We start from the raw sequence: 26,709 nt of genomic DNA, 5'->3' as shown, positions 1-26,709 counted from the left end.
GACAAGTTAGGTAGACCCATTGTCTATCTTGGCAACAGCCAAGTCTGTAATAATTTTAACTTTGGCACTTGTCTCTTCAGTGGCTTCAGGGCCCTGCACATCTGCACCATTTGCTTCCGGGCTCACCCCAGGTCCACATGTCCGAAGAGCTTTTCCAAACAGCCGTGACTAGCCGACTGTAATATTGATCTCCTGGCTTTTCTGTTGTGGGAACATCCGGTTCCGGGATTTGTGGACTCCCTGATTTCCGGCCTCTGCTTTGGCTTTGACACTGGTATGGTGGCGCTCCCCCACTCTAACTGGGTGTGCGACAATCTTCAGTCGGCCAGGTCGGATCCCGCCGCTGTCCAGGAGCTCCTGAACTCAGAGGTTGAGAAAGGGTTCCTTTTGGGCCCTTTCAACCTTATTCCATTTTCTCGTTGGCGGATCAGCCCCATAGGAGTTGTATCAAAAAAAGAATCCAATAAAAAACGCTTGATCTACGACCTCTCAGCCCCTCATGATTCCGTCATCCCTAGTATCAACTCATTAATTCCATCCGAAGAGTTTGCCATGAGGTATGCGTCCATTGATGAGGCCATTGCTCTCATCCTCAGGGCTGGGAAAGGCGCCTGGTTGTCTAAAACCGACATCGCAGACGCATTCAAGCTACTACCAATCGCACCACATTTATGGCAATTCTATGGCATACAATGGGAGAGCAGGTTTTATTTTGCTAATCGTTTGACCTTCTGCTCAAAAAGCAGCCCATGGTTGTTCGACCAACTGGCTCAGGCGTTACACTCTGATCCAACACTGCAGTACTCCATGGGTCATCCACTACTTGGACGACTTTCTCCTCATAGAATAACCACAATGCCACCCGTCAGGGCTTCACTCCCTCCTGGAGCTTTTTTCCTCCTTACGCATTCCTATATCGCAGGGCAAGACCTCTGGTCCTGCCACCTCCATCACCTTCCTGGGCATTATCCTGGATTCCGACAGGATGGAAGCCAGGCTACCGGAAGTCAAGTTGGCCCAAATCCGCGAAGTCGTTTCCGGGGCTCTAGCATCTTCCCAGTTGACCAAGGTAGAGTTACAGTCCCTCCTGGGTAGATTAAATTTCGCTTTAAGGGTGATGCCCCAGGGTAGGGCCTTCATTTCACGTCTGCTCTCGCTCCTCCCAGCAGCCCCAGAACCCAATAGCATTGTTTACTTAGACAGGGCAGCCATGGCAGACTTACGCATGTGGAACAACTTCCTTTCAGCATGGAACGGGGTTAGCCTGTTCGTCCCATCCTGGACCCAATCTTCAGCTAGGGTGTTTTCCGATGCCGCGGCTTCCCAGGGGTTCGCAGCAATCTTCGGGTCCCACTGGTTAGCTGGACCATGGCCGCCTCAGATCAGTACTGACCCTCAGGCCCTCAGTTCTTCCCCGTTTCTGGAATTTTATCCCATCGTGGCAGCACCCACGACCTGGGGTCACCTATGGGCCAATTCCAGTGTCATGTTCATATCAGACAGTCAAGACTTGGTGGACATCATTACCAAGGGTCGAGCCAAGTCTTCAAAAATCATGTCCCTTCTGCGCAAACTGGTCTGGCTGTCCATGATTAACAACTTTCACTTTTCATGTTCCCACATTTCAGGTGTTAGCAACACTGCGGCCGATGCATTATCTCGCTTTAATTTTCACACGTTTTTTCAGGCATGTCCAGAAGCCGACCAGACCGGGGCACGGATTCCCAGATTCAGCGACCTAATGTTGGATTAGGGTCACTACTGGCAACGGCCAAGGACCTCATGCACCGATCCCTCTCCGTCAACACGGCCCGCAATTATCGCACCGGTTGGAATCTTTTTTCAAAATTCACCATAGATCATCCCCAACTGGATACAGCTTTTACACCCTATATCATGGCTTTCATGGCCCATTGTCATGTCAATCTTAAACTGGCTCCCAACACCATCCGCTTGTACCTTGCCGGGGCGCAGCATTTCTTGGTACTACAGAATCCGGAACATCGCTCTGCGTTCACGTCTCAAGCCGTCAAAGCCACACTCAGGGGCATTGAGAAGAGCAGTAGGGACACGACTCCTTCTCGACGGCCGGTCTCCGGCGAACTTTTTAGGCAGCTATCAGCAATCCTAGATGGAAACCCTTTTGGCCCTTCCTTCAGTCTGGTTATCAAGGCCGCAATGTATTTAAGCTTCTACGGCTTCCTGCGCCCCGGAGAGTTCTCCGTTACTTCCCTAAGGGCGACCTTAGGGAAGTAACAAGAGGAAACAACTATCCTGGAACCAGGATCACCTCGTTTTAAGCCTTCCTTCCACGAAGACGTCTCAGACCGGACCCCCAACACAGATTCGCTTCTTTGAGTCCAAGAACGCCTGGTGTCCGGTTCTTGTACTCCGGCATTTCTTGAACACCATACTATCTCCGGACCCTGAATCACCTCTACTTCCGTTCCAAGGGAAACCCCTATCCACGCTGCAGTTCGTATCCCACATCAGATCCCTGGTCGCAGGGTTGGGGGTAGACCCCAAAAGGATATCCGGTCATTCTTTCCGCATCGGAGCGGCATCTGCAGCCTCCAAGCACGGGACACCTCCGCACATCATACGTCATATGGGTAGGTGGAGATCTGCCTGTTTTTCCCGGTACATTCCGGAAATGCAATCAGAAACTCGTGAAGTGTTCCGTTCTTTGGCTTTGTAAGGTATATTAAATAACTTTTGTTTTCCCTACTCAGTGTCTTTTTGGCCCTCTTTTAGGCCTGCCCACGTGCCGTGGCTCCTGGCACACATCAGCCATTGTTAGGGTCTCTTCCCTTCATGCTACGGACCGTGGCCCGGGACACAAGTGGTTAAGTCTGCGTGCAGCCTGTATTTGTGGGCGGGGCCAGGTCACCCCTTTTAAACCCCGCTCCTTGGCTATTCTCGCCACGTACGCTGTTTCTACCACCCCTCCCCCCCTTTTTTCTTTCCTGTCCTTTTTACTCTACCTAGGGTGGGCCCTCTTTTAGGCCTGCCCACGTGCCGTGGCTCCTGGCACACATCAGCCATTGTTAGGGTCTCTTCCCTTCATGCTACGGACCGTGGCCCCGGACACAACTTGTAATATGCAAGTAGATGAAGATGTTTAGAATAACAACTTTTCCTATTAGTTTGATTCGGTTGATTCTGTATTCATAGGTTTGTAGAAGTTCGGATTAAGGTCTTTTTCTCCGCTCTGTTCATGTTCTAACATTTTTGCTGTGAAGAAGAGGCCTGTGATCTCTGCTGAGTCAAATTCAGTTTTGAGAACTGCAAAAGTAAACCAAGCATCTGTGATAATATCTTGTAGGCAGAGAAACTGCCCAATAATCTTACAAAAACCTCTGGAAGAGCCGGACATTGTGAATGGATTCATGGAATTTATTTACCCAAAAAATGACACATATACAGTGGTCCCTCAAGTTATAATATTGATTGGTTCCAGGACGACCATTGTATGTTGAAACCATTGTAAGTTGAGTAATCGGTTCCACAGCCCCAAAATGTCATCCAAGATAAGAGAAAATGAAGATTTAAGAAAAATAAGCAGATAACTGAGACAGATAGAACAAGTCTTTACATATAACAGTCTGGAATAGCTGCTAACTAGCTTCTAATCCAGCTATGTACCAGAGAAGTGGACAGGATTCGTTGGGTCCGAGTCTGAGACATTGTATGTTGGTTTCACCTTCCGATGGGTCAGAAAAGACCATTGTATGTTGAAAATATTGTATCCTGAGGTCATTGTATCCTGAGGGATCACTGCACAGCCTTATTCTACATAATTAAAAAACTCATCTTTATTTCATGATGGAATAACCTTTGGATGGTAATATGTTTTCCTCAAAAAGCAAAAAGCATTTTATATTAAAAAAAAATCTGATTTAAATAAAAAAAAAATTTTTTTTAAATCATTGATTTTTATCCACTCTGTTTATGACAGACCCTTGTGTCCCACCAGACAGGGAGGATCTGTTATCTGAGGACCTTCCCCATCCAGAATGTTCTCCTTACAGCTTGGAATTGGAGCAGCCAGTCTAAAGGGAGGATTGTCTGATATGGTGATATCTACTTTGCTAACTACCAGAAAGAAGGGAGCGTCACACAGTACCTTAGAATTAGAGATGTCTTCAGCTTCTCCAAAGAGTTCAGATCTTGAGTTGTTCTGTTATCCAGAATATTCTAGATTATTGTACAGAAAGATCTGTAAAGCCAGTCGTATTAATGTTCAGATTAGATTTTCCTGATGAAGGAGTGAAAGTCAAGTCTCTGGATGGAAGAACAGCTCCAAACCTTGGATTTCCATGTGGGTGACTGGATTAGCTTGAGGTTCAGCTGGTGAGCAACAACGTTTATTTAGGCCCTGATCACTAACCCTAGAAGTGATGGAGCTGAGAGAAGTGTCTGATCTATAGACAGATCTACAGGAGGCCATGTATTCAGTCACTGTGTGCTTGTGTCTCCACAGATGGATCCAGGAGGAGAAGTCCCCCCGAGAGATGTCCCCGTCCTCTGTATTCCCAGGACTGTCCAGAGGAGAAGCCCCCAGAGAACCATCAGGTAGATGGAGCTGAAGTCTCCCCAGAATCTGACCAGAAAGGGACTGAACCAAAGACCATTTTACATTTCTCTTCTTCAGGATGAAAATCTGATGGATATTAAGATTGAGGTTAAAGATGAAGAAGAAGAGGAGACGGATTTATGGGGCGATCAGCAGGGTAAGGAGGGGGGCTGTAGAGGGATTTATGGGGCGATCAGCAGGGTAAGGAGGGGGGCTGTAGAGGGATTTATGGGGCGATCAGCAGAGTAAGGAGGGGGGCTGTAGAGGGATTTATGGGGGGATCAGCAGGGTAAGGAGGGGGGCTGTAGAGGGATTTATGGGGCGATCAGCAGGGTAAGGAGGGGGGCTGTAGAGGGATTTATGGGGCGATCAGCAGGGTAAGGAGGGGGGCTGTAGAGGGATTTATGGGGCGATCAGCAGAGTAAGGAGGGGGGCTGTAGAGGGATTTATGGGGGGATCAGCAGGGTAAGGAGGGGGGCTGTAGAGGGATTTATGGGGCGATCAGCAGGGTAAGGAGGTGGCTGTAGAGGGATTTATGGGGCGATCAGCAGGGTAAGGAGGGGGGGCTGTAGATGGATTTATGGGGCGATCAGCAGTGTAAGGAGGAGGGCTGTAGATGGATTTATGGGGCGATCAGCAGGGTAAGGAGGGGGGCTGTAGATGGATTTATGGGGCGATCAGCAGGGTAAGGAGGGGGGCTGTAGATGGATTTATGGGGCGATCAGCAGGGTAAGGAGGGGGGGCTGTAGAGGTATTTATGGGGCGATCAGCAGGGTAAGGAGGGGGGCTGTAGATGGATTTATGGGGCGATCAGCAGGGTAAGGAGGGGGGGCTGTAGAGGTATTTATGGGGCGATCAGCAGGGTAAGGAGGGGGGCTGTAGAGGTATTTATAAGGGGATCAGCAGGGTAAGGAGGGGGGGCTGTAGAGGGATTTATGGGGCGATCAGCAGGGTAAGGAGGGGGCTGTAGATGGATTTATGGGGCGATCAGCAGGGTAAGGAGGGGGGCTGTAGAGGGATTTATGGGGCGATCAGCAGGGTAAGGAGGGGGGCTGTAGATGGATTTATGGGGCGATCAGCAGGGTAAGGAGGAGGCTGTAGAGGGATTTATGGGGCGATCAGCAGGGTAAGGAGGGGGGGCTGTAGAGGGATTTATGGGGCGATCAGCAGGGTAAGGAGGAGGGGCTGTAGATGGATTTATGGGGCGATCAGCAGGGTAAGGAGGAGGCTGTAGAGGGATTTATGGGGCGATCAGCAGGGTAAGGAGGGGGGCTGTAGAGGGATTTATGGGGCGATCAGCAGGGTAAGGAGGGGGCTGTAGATGGATTTATGGAGCGATCAGCAGGGTAAGGAGGGGGGCTGTAGAGGGATTTATGGGGCGATCAGCAGGGTAAGGAGGGGGCTGTAGAGGGATTTATGGGGCGATCAGCAGGGTAAGGAGGGGGGGGCTGTAGAGGGATTTATGGGGCGATCAGCAGGGTAAGGAGGGGGCTGTAGATGGATTTATGGGGCGATCAGCAGGGTAAGGAGGAGGCTGTAGAGGGATTTATGGGGCGATCAGCAGGGTAAGGAGGGGGGGCTATAGAGGGATTTATGGGGCGATCAGCAGGGTAAGGAGGGGGGCTGTAGAGGGATTTATGGGGCGATCAGCAGGGTAAGGAGGGGGGCTGTAGATGGATTTATGGGGCGATCAGGGTAAGGAGGGGGGGCTGTAGATGGATTTATGGGGCGATCAGCAGGCTAAGGAGGGGGGGCTGTAGAGGGATTTATGGGGTGATCAGCAGGGTAAGGAGGAGGCTGTAGAGGGATTTATGGGGCGATCAGCAGGGTAAGGAGGGGGGGCTGTAGAGGGATTTATGGGGCGATCAGCAGGGTAAGGAGGGGGCTGTAGATGGATTTATGGAGCAATCAGCAGTGTAAGGAGGGGGGGCTGTAGAGGGATTTATGGGGCGATCAGCAGGGTAAGGAGGGGGGGCTGTAGAGGGATTTATGGAGCAATCAGCAGTGTAAGGAGGGGGGGCTGTAGATGGATTTATGGGGCGATCAGCAGGGTAAGGAGGGGGGCTGTAGATGGATTTATGGGGCGATCAGGGTAAGGAGGGGGGCTGTAGAGAGATTTATGGGGCGATCAGCAGGGTAAGGAGGGGGGCTGTAGATGGATTTATGGGGCGATCAGGGTAAGGAGGGGGGGGGGTGTAGATGGATTTATGGGGCGATCAGCAGGGTAAGGAGGGGGGGCTGTAGAGGGATTTATGGGGCGATCAGCAGGGTAAGGAGGGGGGGCTGTAGATGGATTTATGGGGCGATCAGCAGGTAAGAAGGGGGGGCTGTAGAGGGATTTATGGGGCGATCAGCAGGGTAAGGAGGGGGCTGTAGATGGATTTATGGTGCGATCAGCAGGGTAAGGAGGGGGGGGCTGTAGAGGGATTTATGGGGCGATCAGCAGGGTAAGGGGGGGGCTGTAGAGGGATTTATGGGGCGATCAGCAGGGTAAGGAGGGGGGCTGTAGATGGATTTATGGGGCGATCAGGGTAAGGAGGGGGGCTGTAGAGGGATTTATGGGGCGATCAGCAGGGTAAGGGGGGGGGCTGTAGATGGATTTATGGGGCGATCAGCAGGGTAAGGAGGGGGGGGCTGTAGATAGATTTATGGGGCGATCAGCAGGGTAAGGAGGGGGGGGCTGTAGAGGGATTTATGGGGCGATCAGCAGGGTAAGGAGGGGGCTGTAGAGGGATTTATGGGGCGATCAGCAGGGTAAGGAGGGGGGGCTGTAGAGGGATTTATGGGGCGATCAGCAGGGTAAGGAGGGGGGCTGTAGAGGGATTTATGGTGCGATCAGCAGGGTAAGGAGGGGGGGCTGTAGATGGATTTATGGGGCGATCAGCAGGGTAAGGGGGAAGAGGCTGTCATGGCTGTTTTGATGGACGCCTGGATACTACTCTCATCATCACATGCAAACAATTTTTCTCATTCATGTCTTGGGGGGGGGGGGCAGCCATAAGTCTAGGTATAGCAGCTGCCATTAGGAGGCGGGCACTAAGTAAATCAGATTAGCTCCTCCCACCATCAGTATCCTTCCTGCAGTGACTATGCTAAACAGTTGTAGGTTATTGTCTGTAGGAGGCAGGAGACATACCTGCTTGTCGGGTCTGCAAAACCGTTTTTGCTTTTGTTGCTTGTTCTTTACCTCTGGAAGGTAAGGAGGGATGGCTGGTCACCAAATCTGCTGTCACCCCCCAGTGATCTTTATTACCAATTGGTGGCTTTTCCCTTTCAGTTGGCCACTTCCCCAAATATCTTCATCAAGGTGTTTGCTTTGTTCAGGCTCTCCTTCATTCTTGGGGGGGGGGGGGGGGGGGGAATAGTGGTTATTGCTTTTCGGGACATTTTTTAACATTTTTATTAATAAAACCAAAATGTACATAACTTAAACAATGTACAAAGAGGGTAAAGAGATGGGTAAAGCTGGTGGGTTAAAGGAAAATATCCCTAAGGACATCAAGTTATTGATGTCCAATGTTAAGGGCTGATTCTCCGACCATATCTTCCATTTGTAATAAAAAAAAAATCATAAATACCTCTAGGGAATATTAACGATTAACCCTTCTGATTAATTCCTCTGTTGAGGGAATTCTGTCTCTCTTCCAGTTGCTTTGCTACTAAAGTCCTGGCAGCAACAAAAATCTTATTAATTGCCCATCTGTATCTTCGAGAAATACTCTCCATGAAGAGATCTAGCAGAGCTAGCTCAGCGCTATGGAAGACTGGCCACTTGAGTGTTGGGCGGTGGTACCAGATATGTATCTCACGACCTTCTGAGCCGCCCTTCCGCCAGCATCAATCTATATTGTTTGAGTCATATCTATTTGGTCTAGATGGGGTAATATACATCCCCTCTCAGTATGGTTTATGCAGTGGCAGTATTGCATGGCTCTATGCCATTCTGGTCTCGAAATGTCCTTCCCCAAACCCTGATCCCATCTACACATATGAGGAGGCTTACCACTAACTAGAGACAGAAGCTCCCGCTATATAATAGATCTCCCCCTCGCAGGGGTTTATCTGAGAGCAGAAACCTACCTATCTTTGGGACCCGTTGTGGAAGTGCTCCCAAAGTATTTAGTAATTTATGGGTATTAATAAAGGACTGAACCCTAATATACTGGAAGAGTAAGTTCTTTGGTAGACAAAATTCCTCTACTAAGGCATCAAAAGATTTCAGCTTCTCTCCAGTACATGAATCTTCCAGAGCCGATATACCAACCTGTTTCAGAGGCAGTGATCCGTGATCCGGATACCTTTCATCTTGATGACCCTTTGTTTTCCTTCTAGAAGGGAGCTCTTGACTGAACCTAATGACGGAGCTTGAGGCTCATCCCACCCCGGAGCAGACAAAAATCTCTTTCATTAATTTAATACCAAAAATAATGGCAAAAAGTGCATATATAATGTGTCCTAAGGAATCCATGTCTATAGTCCATATGTAAGGACCGCATACTTGGCGCATCCTAGCACCAATGCTCTTATCCTCCATTTGATGTAATACATAAATATAATCTATCTATTTAGATGTGAACCCAAAGGCTCGTCCCAGTCAAACAGCCATAAAAAAACAATACCCCACAAAAATTAAAAAACACATTACAGAAAAGATTTGAAGCTTACCGCCTCATTACTCATTAGTCCCAATGTATTAGACATCTCAATGTCTCAATAGAAATTGATGAATCTACATGTTTGACATAGACCCCCAATCCCTGATACTATAGGCCTCCCGGGTGGACAAGAAGAAGAATTATTTTTTGCACTTTTGGGAGCAGATGGAATGTGGGAATAACAGGCCATTCAGTGATCAATCCATCTAATGTTTTCAAACTGCTAATTTCTTCAGCCTTCTTCAACATGTCATCCAGCTCATTCTTCTACTGTTCCAGAGGGTTACTTGCCAATTGAGAAGAAGATTGTTTATCCTTCAGTTGATGGAAGGCCTCCTCCTCGTACATATGAAATCACAACATTGCCCCCCTTATCCGCTGGTTTGTGAACCATCTGTTATAGATTTCTCAGTTCCTTGAGGGCTTTCTTCTGATCCTTGTCAAGGTTATCATTAAACTTACCCTCCCTTATTCTCTTAACATTATCTTCGACTAACCTTACAAAAATATCCACAGCTGGACGAAGTGACAATAGGGGACGATGCTGTGAGCAACGGGGCAGATGTGCAGGGAAACTGGAGGCACTCTCCACCTCTCTCCATAGAATGTGATATCGATACTGATCTGGACCAATTCCTTACATGGTTCCACCAACAGATCTTGTTAGCTTTGAAATCCAACCAAATCTCTTTGGAATTTCTTGACCTTAAGACCCTGAATTTCCTTTCCCACTTCAATAATTCCACCTCCAACTCCCCATCGAAGCTCCCACGAGCCTCTGGAGATAGAGATTGTGCAATCTGTTCTCTAATACGATCAATTTCCTTTTCAATCTGCTCAAGTGATTTCTGATCAGCACCAATACAGAATTAAATCCAAGTATGAGGCATTTATGTCACCACCAGGATTTAGGATTTGGCATCGTTCACCTTCTAATGCGGCACTAGAGAGTTTTCACGTATTGTTATATTTAAATCTTCTAATGATAACCGGAAGATTTTGTGTGACTATAATATCATCTGCATACCTGATGGTCATGTTCCTTCCATCATTAATACCCTGTGTCCTCTCATTAGGTCAGGTTAAATAACAGGGGAGACAAGGGACATCCCTGTCCAGTGCCATTAGCCAGCTTAATCTCCCTGCAGCTAATACCCGTGCTCCCAGTACAAGCTGTCGGGTGCGAATACCCCTACAAGCCGTCTGTATTAAGTGTGGTCGACAGGAACCCCGGTGGAACTGATGAAAAGCAGGCACAAGAAATGCTGCAGGGGAACCTACCACTTGTAATAAGTCCATAATCCAGCGAGTAGCATCACGGGTTTGCTTAAATGGCATAAAGCCCAGTTGGTCAGTTAAGGCCAGATCTTCCATGACTAATCCTAGTCTATCAGCAAGGATTGCTGCAGATATCTTCATATCCATACTGATAAGAGTTCTATAGCCAGATCACAGTGAAGAATCCGTCCCCGGTTTTATCTTGGCTTCTAACATTTCTTTCGTCGGTTCTGTCGGCCGTTACAATACTGATTAAATAAGGGCTAAAATATCTGCGAATTGCTGGAAGGATTCTGCCAGGAAACCATCTGGCCCGAAGCCGTCCTGGTGCATAGCCGTTTATGATCGGCAGATTGAGTTGGCATCTCTGGCTGTTGTTTACTGTAGGTAAATTGATTTAGATTTACATAATTATTACTAGAACTTTTATAGACGGTTAATAAGTCCCTTGGTCTTTGATCAGATTGTGAATCTTGTAGAAATACTGTAATCATTAGACATCTCAGTGATCCTATTCTGAGAAGCACATGTACCTAACCTGTGATGAAGCACTCTACCCGCTTTGTCTCCTGGGACGTAAATCAATGCTTTATCTTTCTTGAAATGGGACCAGCACATTGCTGATTAAATACAAGCCTTAGCTGAGATCAAGATCCTGGATTTGTGTGAGTGTCGAGCACTAAGGGTTTCTCTTATGTTCTTGTTCCAGAGTTTTTAGGTGAGATAATAATGTCTCCACATTCTGCTCCTCCTGCCTCTTTAAATTAGTTTGGGGCTTTATGAAGAACCCCCTCAGAACCGCTTCACGAGTTTACCATGATACCCAGGGTGAAATATTCTCTGAATAATTACATTGAAAAAAAAAGTCAATCAAGGTTCTCCTAGCTTCTTGTAGGCAAAATCTCAACTGATCTTTACTTCCGAAAGTAGGATCCAGTCAGTAAAAAAATAAAATAAATCTATACGGAAATCTGACTGATGTGGAATAGAAAAAAATAGAAATCCCGTTCACCCCATGTATATAATGTCATCATTTTGATCAAGCCCCCAAGCATGAGGATCGTCTTGGATACTCTGTGCCATTTTGGATAGCTCCTCATTTGGTCCAAAATGCCTTTCTCCATTTCAAAGTCTCATTTTTCTGGGAATGTTTTTGGACACCCGTCAGGCCAGTGTCCTTCTTCTGGCAGAAAACCATTGCTTTTTTAACAAAATCTTTGCCTTCTTTTGTGACTGCTCCCAACTCCAATCCAACTGTATATTAGATCCAGGGTCTTATGGTCTCAGTCATCGTGTTGGTTCTCTACCCTCCGTTTCACACCCGTCCTCTTCAATGGTCCATTTTATCCATGTGGAAAAATACTCTAGCACCCCTAGAGTATTCAGTTTGTCCGTCTCAGAGATGGTAGATCTCCTTCTCCTTGTTGATGATGGGACATTTCTTTGTTCTTGTCCATTGGTTGGCTGTCATAACGGATGCCATTCTCTGCATATCTGACAGAGAAATATGACAATAAAGGAGGAGATGTCCCTTGAAGAATCCTCTCTTATGATCAACATTCTGGAATTGAAAGTCTTGGTTTGCTGTGCATCATTAGACAAATTGTCTAATCAGATCAGCCTATTCAGATGCAAACAGACAGTTCAACGATGGTGGCGTACCTCCATCATCAGGGCAGAAACCAGAGTCTGGCAGTTATGGCGGAGATAACTTGCATTCCCTAGTGGGCAGAACAAAAAGTTCCAGCACTATCGGGTGACCCCACTGTCCCTATGTGGACAACTGGCTTGCACATTTCCTCAGCAGGGAGTGAATAGACTCTGGCGAATGAGCCCTTCATACCCAGGTTCTTCAGGACATCTGCAACCGATGGAGGCCAGATAGATATGGCCCTTATGGTGTCTCATGTCAATCGGAAACTTCAGTCATTTGTCACTTGGTCCCAGATTCCGCTAGCTCTAGCAGTCTTAGTCATTTTGTAGAGTAATTTCATGTTTCCTTACTTGTTCCCTCGTCCTGCCATGTCTCCTCATGAATATAAGGGCTGAGGACCTGCCCATGATTCCCATAGCCACAAGTTGGCCTCATTGATTTTGGTACACCTCTCTGATCGCTCTACTCACTGGTGACCTTCAGGAGGATCTACTCTCTCAGACCCCTCTTTTTCACCCGAATGCATATGGGCATGGCTGTTGAAGAAGCCATTCTAAGGGCTTGTGGTTTTTTGGAGTCTGTGATTCAGACGGAAGCTGTCTTCCTCAGAAATATTACAGAATGCAGAAATCCTTTTTTCGTTCGTTGTTTTCACCTATGTTCTCACCAGGATTTCGTCTTTTCTTCAATCTGGCTCTGAAATGGGCCTAGGTCTCAGTTTCCTTGAAGGCAAGTTTTAGTGCTTTCTATACTCTTTCAGTGCACTCTAGCTTCAAACTCTGCAGTTTGCACTTTTTTGACGGGGGTAGCCCCTTACCAACTCCTTTAACGCCTTGAGATTTCAATCTCGTGCTTGATGCCCATCAACCTTACCCCTCTGTGCCTTGGCAAGATGTTTGCCTATGTTTTCTTTCCTACAAAGTGGTCCTTTTGGTGACGGTTACTTCCATTTGCAGGGTTTCGGAGTTTGCTTTCCTGCCGAATTCATCAGGATAAGGCAGTCCTTTGGCCGGTTCTTACTTGTTGCCATCATCCCCTGCCCATTGTTAGAAGCGAGTTCTTCATAAACGGGGGTTTCAAGTCTTCAGTTGTTTAGAGGACCTGTCACCAAAGCACAAAAACTGCTAGTTAGTATATTCTAACTAGCCCCTTCAAACCCGGGCCTGTTTTCACCTTCCTGCCCAGGCCATTATTTGCAAATCTGACCAGTGTCACTTTATGTGGTAATAACTTTAAAACGCTTTTACTTATCCAGGCCGTTCTGAGACTGTTTTCTTGTCACATATCGTACTTCATGACAGTAGTAAAAATGAGTAAAAAAAAAAATCATTTATTTGTAAAAACAAAATACCAAATTTACCCAAAATTTTGAAAAATTAGGACATTTACAAATTTCTATTTCTCTACTTTTATAATAGATAGTAAAACCTCAAAAAATAGTTAATGTTAAATAATAATAGTTAATAATAGTTAATAGTTAAATTAATTTACATTCCCCATATGTCTACTTCATGTTTGGATCATTTTGAAAATTACATTTAATTTTTTGGGACGTTAGAAGGCTTCGAAGTTTGGAAGCAAATCTTGAAATTTTTTTGAAAATTTCCAAAACCCACTTTTTAAGGGCCAGTTCATGTGATATAGAGCTAGTTGTTACGGACGTGGCGATACCTAATATGTATATATATATTTTTTTTATGCGTCTTATGGGGCGAATGCTGCCATTCTGCAATGTATCAGCTGGAGGGGGAGGGAGGATGGGCCGGTGTCATGCAAATGCGGCGGGGTGGTGCAGTCACTGTTCTCCGGCCCCGCCTCTCACTCTTTTCCTTAATGCCTAAACCTTTTATAATAATAACTTTAATTGAAGTTCCGATTCCCAGCCCCATCTGTACTACTTACTAAATGTCCTGTAGCAGGCAGAGCAAGGCGGGCGGCCGGCCGTAACTCACTGACGTCACGTGCCTGCGCCGCCTACTTCATTCATAAAGTAGGCGGCACAGGCACGTGACGTCAGTGAGTTACGGCCGGCTGGCCGGCCGCCCTGTTCTGCCTGCTCCAGGACATTTATTAATGTACAGATGGGGTTGGGGATCGGAACTTCAATTAAAGTTATTATTATAAAAGGTTTAGGCATTAAGGAAGGGAGTGAGCGGTGGGACCGTAGTACAGTGACCGCACCGGCCCCGCTGCATTTGCATGCCCCCGGCCCATCCTCCCTCCCACAGGTTTAGCTCCGGTATATTAGGGCATCTGTGGATGCCACTATTATGGGGTGGGGGATATGTGGATTGCACTGTTATGGGGTGGGGGATCTGTGGGTGACACATATATAGCAGTGCCATCCACAGATCTCCCCCCCCCCTCCATAACAGTGCCATCCACAGATCTCCCCCCCCCATAACAGTGCCATCCACAGATCACCCCCCCCATAACAGTGCCATCCACAGATCACCCCCCCCCCCCAAAAAAACAGTGCCATCCACAGATCCCCCCATAACAGTGCCATCCACAGATCCCCCCAATAACAGTGCCATCCACAGATCCCCCCAATAACAGTGCCATCCACAGATCCCCCCAATAACAGTGCCATCCACAGATCCCCCCAATAACAGTGCCATCCACAGATCCCCCCAATAACAGTGCCATCCACAGATCCCCCCAATAACAGTGCCATCCACAGATCCCCCCAATAACAGTGCCATCCACAGATCCCCCCAATAACAGTGCCATCCACAGATCCCCCCAATAACAGTGCCATCCACAGATCCCCCCAATAACAGTGCCATCCACAGATCCCCCCAATAACAGTGCCATCCACAGATCCCCCCAATAACAGTGCCATCCGCAGATCCCCCCAATAACAGTGCCATCCGCAGATCCCCCCCAATAAAAGTGCCATCCGCAGATCCCCCCAATAACAGTGCCATCCGCAGATCCCCCCAATAACAGTGCCATCCACAGATCCCCCCAATAACAGTGGGTGACACATATATAGATCCCCCCCAGTAACAGTGCCATCCACAGATCCCCCCCCATAACAGTGCCATCCACAGATCCCCCCATAACAGTGCCATCCACAGATCCCCCCATAACAGTGCCATCCACAGATCCCCCCATCACAGTGCCATCCACAGATCCCCCCATAACAGTGCCATCCGCAGACCCCCCCCCCATAACAGTGCCATCCACAGATCCCCCCATACCAGTGCCATCCACAGATCCCCCAATAACAGTGCCATCCACAGATCCCCCCCAATAACAGTGCCACCCACAGATCCCCCCCAATAACAGTGCCACCCACAGATCCCCCCCATAACAGTGCCATCCACAGATCCCCCCTATAACAGTGCCATCCACAGATCCCCCCATCACAGTGCCATCCACAGATCCCCCCATCACAGTGCCATCCACAGATCCCCCCATAACAGTGCCATCCGCAGACCCCCCCCCCATAACAGTGCCATCCACAGATCCCCCCATACCAGTGCCATCCACAGATCCCCCCATACCAGTGCCATCCACAGATCCCCCCCAATAACAGTGCCATCCACAGATCCCCCCCAATAACAGTGCCATCCACAGATCCCTCATAGTAGTGTCATGCACAGACCACCATTAGTTCAAAACCCACCAAAACACACCTTTTGGTTAAAAATATTTTTTTTCTTATTTTCCTCCTCAAAAACCTAGGTGCGTCTTATCGGGCGTAAAATACGTTATTTCACTTTAGCACAATAATAGCAGTTTTGAAACAAAAAAAATGATGTTTTAGGCGCAGACCGCGGCATAGAAGGGGTTAATCCGCCGGCATTGGTTTTTACAGCTTTGCTGGCGGACACAGCAGGAGCCCAGCTACTAGGGACTGCTGGGCCCCTGCAGTGATCGTGTGCGCACCACTCCGGTGCCCGCGCGATCACTATTACGTCAAACTGTGGGAACGCAGTGGTTTCTATGACGTAGTAGTACGTCAAAGGTCGGGAAGGGGTTAACCACAGTTCTTTGAGTATGGCATACTTTACTCTAAGTTCCTGCACCCCCAGTTCTTCAGTTATACCCCCACCCCATAATTTCCAGCACCACACATGTTAATCTGGTGTGACTGACCACTTTGCTTCTTCCCGCTGTGACACTCTCCATTACACACAGCCTCCAGCTGCAGGGTGATCTCTTGGCGGCGACATCTCACTCTGACCGAAGTCTCCTCTCGTTGGCACTGGCTCTGGCCTTCTCTCAGTGGTGACATCTCACTCTGGCCAATGAGACGCTGTCTCGGTGGGAGATAGTATGCAGCATAGTGAGAATTAGCAAGTCTCACAACATCACGCTTCTTGTTATTTAGTTCTGGGGCCTTACGTGGTAACTTTAATGATCTGTTCCTGTGATTGTGCTTCTTCAACTGCCCTTATACAAACTGTTTGGTCCTTGGTCCCTCTAGGAAGGTATAGATGGTGGCAGGAGCTAATACTTTTTACTTGGTGTCCACCTTCAGGTGTATCCAATAATGAAAGCAAGAGAATAAAATATCTGTTTATTCCATCCCTGTGTGTTTTCTACAGATGGACTTATAGAAAGAAGTCCCCCTGAGAGATGTCCCCGTCCTCTGTATTCCCAGGACTGTCCAGAGGAGAAGCTCCCAGAGAACCATCAGGTAGATGGAGCTGAGGTCTCACCAGAATCTGACCAGAAAGGGATTGAACCAAAGACCATTTTACATTTCTCTTCTTTAGGATGAAAATCTGATGGATATTAAGATTGAGGTTAAAGATGAAGCAGAAGAGGAGACGGATTTATGGGGCGATCAGCAGGGTAAGGAGGGGGCTGTCATGGGTCACCTGGATACTACTCCCATCATCTCATCATCACATGTAATAATCTCTCCTGTCCCTGTGTGTTTCCTACAGATGGACTCATAGAAGGAAATCCCCCCGAGAGATGTCCCCGGCCTCTGTATTCCCAGGACTGTCCAGATGAGAAGCTCCCAGAGAACCATCAGGTAGATGGAGCTGAGCCCTATACACATCTATATAGGGGGGTCCTGCAGTCATAGAGGGGTCATAGATGGTGGGGGTCTCTTATGTGGATCTGTTAGATTTCCCACCTGTCTGCTGTATTGTCCTGAATTGTTACAGATGACAAATCAGGGGGAAGATCTGACTGATATTAAAGTGGAGGATGAAGAAGAGCGGATGATGGGCGATCCCCCGTGTAAGAGTGAGGTGGAGGAGGACATTCCAGTCCATGTGACCACAGGTATGGAATCATGAATAGAGGAAGGGAATTGGGAGGTTTCTTCAGGTGAGGCTCCACCTTAGAGCTGCAGTAAAGGAGCACTCCGGGCAGTGACCCCTGTGTTATGTGCAGGAGCGGAGGAAGATGTGACTGCACATAGACATCCTCTCCAGGATCTTCTCTCCATCCTCTCATGGTCCAGGCTGGACACTCGGCTCAGCACCAGATTTTGGGGGGCACCCGCTACGATGATCGGCCGCTCTAATGGCTGAGGTGTGAGAAAACTCAGTTTAACCATTTAAGCTCCACATTCCATGGTGATAGGGGGCCGCCTGTGACACCTGTCTTCGAGCCCTAACCCTCCAGGCCCCTGATCAGTTTAGTCGCTCTCCTCTGTACTCTCTCCAGCTCCAGGGCATCCTTTCTATGGACTGGTGTCCAGAACTGATCTGCATATTCCAGATGAGGCCGCACCGGCGCTTTGTAATATTACATCCCTGCCCCGCAAGTCCATGTGACAAAATGCCTCTTTATAGCGGTCACTAAGAGGCCTTAGGCTAGCCCACCGCCGTTATATGGTGGCCAAGGCTAAGTGCTGCACGGATCTCAGCTCTCATATGTGAGCTGGGCTCCTGCTCTATAGACTCTGTAGAAAGAAAAAGAAAAAAAAGTTATGGGTCTTGGGATGTGGCGATGCAAAAATATATATATATTTGTTTTAAAGGTTTATATTGCGTAAAAATAGTAATTATAAAAAACGATATATATTTGGTATCGCTATAATCGTACTGACCCAGGAAATCAAATTATCAATTTATGCCAAAAAATGAGCACCACAAAATATACAACTTAAAAACAGTGGCGGTGTTGCCGTTTTCTCCCTATCCACCCCCCACAGAGTTAAAAGTTAAAGGGGTATTCCGGTAAGTGCCAACAAACAGTGGATCCAGCGAAAAAAAGTAATAAAGTCTTTATTTCTTCAGTGTAAAATGTATAAACAAAGGAGATCCCTCCTGTAAAAAAGCTGCCGCGCTTCAAGCCATACAAGTCGTATGAATGCATGACCAAACTGGCCTGCCCCGCAAATCCCGCGTCTGCGCCGTCCATTTTAGTATCAGGCGCAGCGCAGTGAGTGAAGGACGGCAGCAGACGAGCGTCCTTCACTCACTGCCGCCTAATACTAAAATGGACGGCGCGGTATTTGCGGGGCTCGCAGGAGACCGAGGATGTCAATCATCTTTACAAGGGCGTGCCAAACGGTGAGAGGACGGAGCCTCTAGGTGCCGCAGCGACGCCCCACTGGCACCTGGAGGCTCATTTGCATATTATTAAAGTCATTATTTAGCGCGGCCGGCAGGGCGTTATAAGTCAGACAGTTCTGTTCTGCTGACATCGGCACACCGCAAATCTCGGCCAGATACAGAACCATTTGTCTGATGACAGAAACCCTTTAATCTCTAGTCCTTTCCGTTTCTTGTATTACTTACACATTTGTGCTTTTTATGATCCCGCATGGCCAGCTGTGGCATTGTAATAGTTGGCTGCACTGGGGGAGGGGATTATTGAGATTCTGCACCCCACATCTCATCTACGGACAGTTTGGTCATGCATTCATACGACTTGTATGGCTTGAAACGCGGCAGCTTTTTTACATGAGGGATCTCATTTGTTTATATTTTTTACACTGACGAAATAAAGACTTTATTGCTTTTATTCGCTGGATCCACTTAGTTTTTTGGCATGTTTGGAGGGTGTGAATACAGGCCGGATCCGTGCTGAATTGGTCAACTGACCTCTCACAAGGTATCCACAGCTGGGACCCCCATTGATCACGAGAACCCCCTGCAGGCCCCCTGCTGCTCCCCTGAAATGACCGGCCGCTCCATTCATCTTTATGGGAGTTCCGGAGGTAGGTGAGCGCTCTACTCGCCTATCTCTGGAGCTCCCACAGAAATGAATGGAGCGACCGCGCACTTGTGCAACCAGCAAGGGGCCTGCAGGGTGTACAGGTCCCCCGTTCTGGTGATCGGTGGGGGTCCCAGCAGTAGGATCCCCACTGATCCTGTGGATAGGGGATAACTTGTACCTACCAGAATACCCCTTTAAGTAAGTTACCTGTACCCCAATTTAGTGCCATTAAAAACTACAAATTGTCCCAAAAAAAAACTGTCCCCCATGCAGCTACATCAACGGAAAAAATTATATAAAAGGTAAAGCTCTTGGAATAAGACATTTAAAAAAGCAGCTGATTGACACTGCGTGCTCTTATTTAACCCCTTCCTGACGCAGCAATTTTCCGTTTTCATATTCTGACCCCACATAACTTTTTTTATAGTTATGTCTACAAGATGTGTGAGGGCTCATATTTTGCTTATTAAATTCTTTTGGGAAGTAAAATGATGAAAGAACGGCAAATCGGCCATTTTAGTTTTTTTCCATTCCGCCATTCACAGAATAGAATAAAATATTTTAATAATGTTTTCACAGTTGGTGATGCCCTTGATTATTTTGATATTGGGTGATTTGAATATATATACAGTACAGACCAAAAGTTTGGACACACCTTCTTATTCAAAGAGTTTTCTTTATTTTCATGACTATGAAGGCATCAAAACTATGAATTAACACATGTGGAATTATATACATAACAAACAAGTGTGAAACAGCTGAAAATATGTCATATTCTAGGTTCTTCAAAGTAGCCACCTTTTGCTTTGATTACTGCTTTGCACACTCTTGGCATTCTCTTGATGAGCTTCAAGAGGTAGTCCCCTGAAATGGTCTTCCAACAGTCTTGAAGGAGTTCCCAGAGATGCTTAGCACTTGTTGGCCCTTTTGCCTTCACTCTGCGGTCCAGCTCACCCCAAACCATCTCGATTGGGTTCAGGTCCGGTGACTGTGGAGGCCAGGTCATCTGGCGCAGCACCCCATCACTCTCCTTCATGGTCAAATAGCCCTTACTTTCAAAGTTTTCCCAATTTTTCGGCTGACTGACTGACCTTCATTTCTTAAAGTAATGATGGCCACTCGTTTTTCTTTACTTAGCTGCTTTTTTCTTGCCATAATACAAATTCTAACAGTCTATTCAGTAGGACTATCAGCTGTGTATCCACCTGACTTCTCCTCAACGCCACTGATGGTCCCAACCCCATTTATAAGGCAAGAAATCCCACTTATTAAACCTGACAGGGCACACCTGTGAAGTGAAGACCATTTCAGGGGTCTACCTCTTGAAGCTAATCAAGAGAATGCCAAGAGTGTGCAAAGCAGTAATCAAAGCAAAAGGTGGCTACTTTGAAGAACCTAGAATATGACATATTTTCAGTTGTTTCACACTTGTTTGTTATGTATATAATTCCACATGTGTTAATTCATAGTTTTGATGCCTTCATAGTCATGAAAATAAAGAAAACTCTTTGAATGAGAAGGTGTGTCTAAACTTTTGGTCTGTACTGTATATATAATGTGTATATATATTATTAACGGTATTATATTATATATAGTTTTTTTTTTAGGTCTCCAAATGGACCACGCCTTGCAATTTTCTCCATTATTCTATATAGAAATCGCTATATTACAGTTCAGTGCTGCCACCTGCTGACCTGAACTGGGATATTCTAATAATGAGCCTGGAAGCCTAGTATAGGTTCAGGCTCATTTCTGTAAAGGAACGTCTTCCCCGATCTCAGCCAGGGAAAGGTGGTCCTGACCCAGAAGCATGCGCTTCCGGGTGTTAGCCCTCTCAGACGTTGTGGTCACATTTGACCACGGCATCTGAGGGCTTAAATGTCCACAGGCAAAATTACTGCCGATTGCGGACATTAGCTGCGGGTGTCTGCTGTATGAAACAGCAGGCACTCGCTAGCTATGGCATTGCTCTGCTTTGCAGCAAACGTCATCTTTAAAGGCCCGACATATGCCGTATATGTTCGGCGCGTTTCGGTAAGGGGTTAATCAGTGATCACCCAAATCCTTTTAATAGAAGTTATCACTAAGTGTAGAGCAATGGATTTGGCTCAAAAACTGCATGTGCGATTCCACCATAAAATGACTGTTCTAAATCTATGGCTTGAAAAAAAAAAAAATCACGAAATCTATTTTTAATCCTAACAGGAAATCCCAGAAAGAAGTCTGAGGGAAACGTCATGTTATCACGATATTATAAAGAAGAAAATAAAGATATCATGCAGCGCTCTTCAGGAGGAAACCTCATTACCTGTAATGCACATCCAGGACCTCACAGTGCAGATCTATCAAATAATCTGCCTAATCATGAAGAACCTCCTCTTGACCGATCACAGATTGTTACCACAACTACTGGGCAGAAAAGGGGTAAAAGGTTTCAGTGTGAGGAATGTGGTAAAGAGTTTACAAAAAACTTAGGCCTTGTTATACATAGGAGAATTCACACAGGAGAGAAGCCATACTCATGTTCAGAATGTGGGAAATCCTTTACAAACAAATCACATCTTGTGAGACATCAGAGAAGTCACACAGGAGAGAAGCCGTATTCGTGTTCAGTATGTGGGAAATATTTTATCCAGAAATCATGTCTTGTACAACATGAGAGAGTTCACACAGGAGAGAAGCCGTATTCCTGTTCAGAATGTGGAAAATGTTTTACTCAAAAATCAAGCCTTGATCAGCATAAAAGAAATCACACAGGGGAGAAGCCATATTCCTGTTCAGAATGTGGGAAAAGCTTTACCCAAAAATCAGTCCTTGATCAACATAAGCGAAGTCACACAGGAGAGAGGCCGTATTCATGTTCACAATGTGGGAAATGCTTCATAGAGAAATCACATCTCGTTACACATCAGAGAATTCACACAGGAGAGAAGCCGTATTCATGTTCAGAATGTGGGAAATGTTTTACAAATAAATCACATCTTGCTATGCACAAGAGCAGTCACACAGAGGAGAAGCCATATTCATGTTCAGAATGTGGGAAATGTTTTAAAGATAAATCACATCTTGCTGTGCACCAGAGAAGACACACAAAGGAGAAACCTTATTCATGTTCAGAATGTGGGAAATGTTTTAAACATAAATCATATCTTGGAAAACATGAGAGAATTCACACAGGAGTGAAGCCGTATTCATGTTCAGTATGTGGGAAATGCTTCACCGATCAATCAAATCTTATTGTACATCAGAGAATTCACACAGGAGAGAGGCCGTATTCATGTTCACAATGTGAAAAGTGTTTTACAAATAGATCAGAACTAGTTACACATGAGAGAATTCACACTGGAGAGAGGCCATATTCTTGTGCAGAATGTAGAAAATGTTTTAGAAGTAAATCAGATCTAATTAAACATGAAAGGAGCCGTATTCATGTTCAGAATTTAGGAAATGCTTTAGAAGTAAATCAAATATAATTAAACATGAGAGAAACCAAATTCATGTTCAGAGTGTAGGAAATGTGGACATAAATCATATTTTGTTAAGCACTGGAGAATTTTCACAAGAGAAAAGTGGTATTCATATTCAGAATGTGGGAAGTGGAGACCGTGCTCCTGTTGGGAATGTGAGAAATGCTATGCCTCTAGTCACAGACATTAAATAGCCAATAAGGTGTTATTTTTTTCGGTGGAATCAGACTAGATCTGAAAAACACAGGAGATAAACAGTGACCAAGATCCAAGGAGGAAAAGTATTGTGGAAATGAGGAATAAAAGTAGAACCTTGTGCAGTGATAATGGATTGTCCCCATGAACCTTCCTCGTATGGCGGATTTATGTGGGACTATTATCAGGCTGATTATCAGAAACGAATGTTCCTTCATTGCTGATCGCCGAATGAACGAGCAAACACTTGTTTATCCGGAGAATTAATCCTTCATACAGCACCATGAATCATCGTTCATGAGCAGCAGATCCCGCTGGGTAAATGGTGACCTGCTGCCCAGAAACAATCAGTATGGAGTCATTGCTGGTCCTCATCCAGTGGAGTAAATGCAGCTCTCACCTCCAGTTAATTACCTGCCCAGTCGGCACATTCCGCAGGAGAATCCAAACTGATTATAGTGGGACAGGAGAGAACATCCCAGGGAAACTTTTATGTAACAAATGCTGGAAGAAATTTTCCAAAGTTCGTAACGAATCGGTTTTCTCATCTCTAATACACAGTGATTGCCATAGGGAGAGAAGCCAGATACGGATGGATATGAGCTCAGCTTCTCTGTGTAATAGCTCGCAATAGCTCATTTATTTTATGAAAATATTATACAAAAAGTAACCAGACCTCATTATACCCTTTTTGTGGCAGAACTATAGCCAATCACAATGACATGGTTAATTTAACATGCAGATATTTCAGCTACATATGAATATATATATATAGTGATATGAATAGACTGAAGAGCAGGCCTTTGTGTGCTTTATCTTTTACTCATGCCCCCTCCATTGGATACCAAAATAAACTAGTGTTTTCTGAGCCGATCTGTCCCTTTCCTCTGACAAAATGTACTAAAGTGACCTAACTTTTTTACAGGCACAGTCACTTTAAAAAAACTCCTTCTGGTAAATTGGAAACACCCTGTAGTTCAGCATAATATCACTCCACCGTCACCTATGAGCGGTATTATTGTAAAGTGGAAGGAACCACAGCAGCTCAGCCATGAAGTGGAGTTACAGAGTAGGGTCGCCGAGTTCATAAAAGTCACCAACGCTCTGCTGACTCCATAACTGCAGAGTCCAGACCTCCTCTGCCATTAACATCAGCACAAAAACTGTGCCAGGAGCTTCATGGCATGGGTGCCCATGGCCACTGCATGCCAGCCTTTCATCAGCAAGCACAAGGCCAGTGGCTGGGTTTGTTGCGGCCCCAACGCTACACTAGGTCCCCCGGACACCGTCGTGGTGTCACCATATGTTGCTGCTCTCGATAGTAGGACAAGATGAAGGAGCAAGTGGTTGTTGTTTTTAATCACCCACAAGTCAGAAAAGATGCAGAAAGTGGTCCCCGTTCAAGTCCCTGCATCTTTGGACAGGTCGGACTCTGTCAGCTGATACTGCTTGCAGCTCTTCAGCAGTGACTCTGCGGATGGTGTTTGTGATGTTCTCCTTGAGTTCATCCAGGGAATGTGGATTGTTAGCGGACACTCTCTTCTCCCATGTAGACAAATCTGGGGAACGTGGCGGCCATAACCTCTCGCTCACAGTTCACTCCTCTGTAAACAGTTCATGAACCCGTCCAGTGAGCTCCGTGAGGTGCGACATGTCGCCCCATCTTGTTGGAAAAAAGCAGGACATTTTTTCTTCTGCAACATCGCTACTGTAGAGTTGTAGGCATTATCAGCCAACAGAATCCGACCTGCCCAAAGACACAGAGACCAGAACGGGGATCACTTCCTCCAGAATTTCTGATTTAAAAATAAACAATCCACGTGCTCGTTCATCTTGTCATACTGTCGCTGGAGGTGGGCTGCTTTGTCGTGGGCCACTCTGTACATTGTAACACTTTCTGTCTTTCATAGACTCAGATCAGAGCTTCAGTGATACTCAATGGCAATGACACAGCAGGTTTTCCAGACAAAAACAAGTTTCCAGACATAAAAAAAAAAAATATCAAAGGGACCCCGCGCTGCCTTATTTATTGAAACAGAATGTAATATAAGGTACACTGAATGACACTCCTGGGAGTGTGCCGCTGCAGGTCTATAATAGGGGGAAAAAAATGCCTAAACCCTAAAGAAAGTGAGTCAAGTCAAAAAACAATGTAATGAATAGACCGCGTTGACTGTCCAGTGTACAATCGTAACTGGTGATCAATCTGTCAATACGTAGAGCATAAGGTGGTTGCTATGTCCACCTTAGCTTACAAGATAGTGATCGGAGTTACTATCAGTAGAATATCCCAGTATGTCTTCAATTTCTATAGATGAAGAGGAGTATGTGTGTATATAGTAACTTGCCTGTATTACGCTGGCTTTAAGAACTCCTTCCTGATCTTCCTGGTGCTTGTATTGGAGGGTGGTTGTGACGGCTGTATCTTCAGGTTTCCTCTTACAAACGCGCGCGGTCCTGGCCGGTGACTCGTGCACGTGAGGGAAACCCAGGCTGGTGATCCACGAGGACGCTGCTTCCGTGTGACGTCACACTGAGTATGGATGCTCTCTCGGACCAAAACACTACCAACGCGTTTCGAAATTACAGAATTTCTTCATCAGGGATGAGTATTGGTTGATCTCTCGTCGAGTAAATAGGTGTCCGTCTCCATGGTCACCAGTTAACCCATCACTCCCCACATCATAGTGTACCAGCACGTACAAAAACTTTCATTTTGACATCTCTACTGTTAGAGTCAGTTAGGGGCTTCAAAGAATAAGATGATATACTGTATTATAAATGAAGATGCAATTTCAGAAAGTGTAGATTATATTAACCCTAGAGTTATCATTATAAATTATTATATATATTTTCAATGATTATTATATAATCGTGAGTACTATGAAAAGGCAAACAATTCAATCTCTTGATTGAGTCCCGCTGGTGCGAGGGTGTTCAAATTGAAAATCCACTTCGTTTAATTTCTGGACATTGTTTTAATGTAATCTCCGCCTCGTTGGTCAGGCTTAATGTGTTCCAACGCACCAAACGTAGATCCTCTAAAAATTCCTCCATGTTTTTCAGCAAAATGTCGGGATAATGGGTGACCGTCAAATTTTTTCTTTATATTGGCAATATATTCCTTTATCCTGGTTTGCAAGGTCCTTTTGGTCCTCCCCACATATAATTTTGTGCATGGACATTTGATAAAGTAGATCACCCCACTGGTGTGACAGGTGAGGTGACCCTCTATCCCAAATGTCCTCTGCGCACCCTTTATGGTGTTTATTGGTTTGGTCTGACTTGTTATGTGGCAGGCTTTACAAATTTTGCATGGAAAGAAACCAGAATTAGGGTTGTGAGTCGTTATTATGGTGTTCTTAATCCTAGATGTTATTTTTGTGTTTTTCTTTATTGTTTTGACAGACGGGGCTAATAAATTACCCAAATTTTTGGCCTTCTTGAATACAAAGCATGGGTATTTGGATATTTTTTCCCCTATTACTTTGTCTTGTTTGAGGATATCCCAATGACATTTGACAATTCTTTTAAAAGCGTTCTCTTTTTCGCTATATTGTGTTATAATAGGGATTTTAATGGAGTCGATTTCATTCTCTGGTTGATCTTTTTTTATGTTGTCCTCCCTTTTAGCCTTTTTATGTATAAGTGACTTCCTGTCAATTAATGCTATTTCTGACTTTATTTTCTCCAATTCGGCAGTCTTATAGCCCTTCTCCTCAAATTTACTTAATAATACCTTGG

The 26,709-nt window shown here is 45.9% G+C and overlaps 1 protein-coding gene and 1 long non-coding RNA gene across 2 annotated transcripts; one reads left to right on the top strand and one right to left on the bottom strand.

Moving 5' to 3' along the window:
- The first annotated feature begins 4,541 nt into the window (after window positions 1-4,541).
- LOC120998334 (zinc finger protein 501-like) lies at window positions 4,542-23,969 on the top strand. The gene is made up of 5 exons (XM_040428996.1): window positions 4,542-4,575; window positions 4,655-4,733; window positions 16,723-16,814; window positions 17,296-17,416; window positions 21,509-23,969. Exons 2-5 carry the CDS (start codon window positions 4,667-4,669, stop codon window positions 22,774-22,776), a joined length of 1,548 nt encoding a protein of 515 aa, XP_040284930.1. The 5' UTR covers window positions 4,542-4,575; window positions 4,655-4,666; the 3' UTR covers window positions 22,777-23,969.
- On the bottom strand, window positions 10,306-11,170 carry LOC120998443. Its single transcript, XR_005778388.1, has 3 exons — window positions 10,724-11,170; window positions 10,428-10,644; window positions 10,306-10,363 (listed from the first exon to the last, which is right to left on the bottom strand). It is a non-coding gene; the product is annotated as an uncharacterized LOC120998443 (long non-coding RNA).
- Window positions 23,970-26,709: the final 2,740 nt, after the last annotated feature.

Source organism: Bufo bufo, chromosome 4 (genome assembly GCF_905171765.1).
Source record: "Bufo bufo chromosome 4, aBufBuf1.1, whole genome shotgun sequence".
NCBI lineage: Eukaryota > Metazoa > Chordata > Amphibia > Anura > Bufonidae > Bufo > Bufo bufo.
The sequence above is the reverse complement of the archived record's forward strand: the minus strand, read 5'-3'. Positions and strand labels throughout refer to the sequence as shown.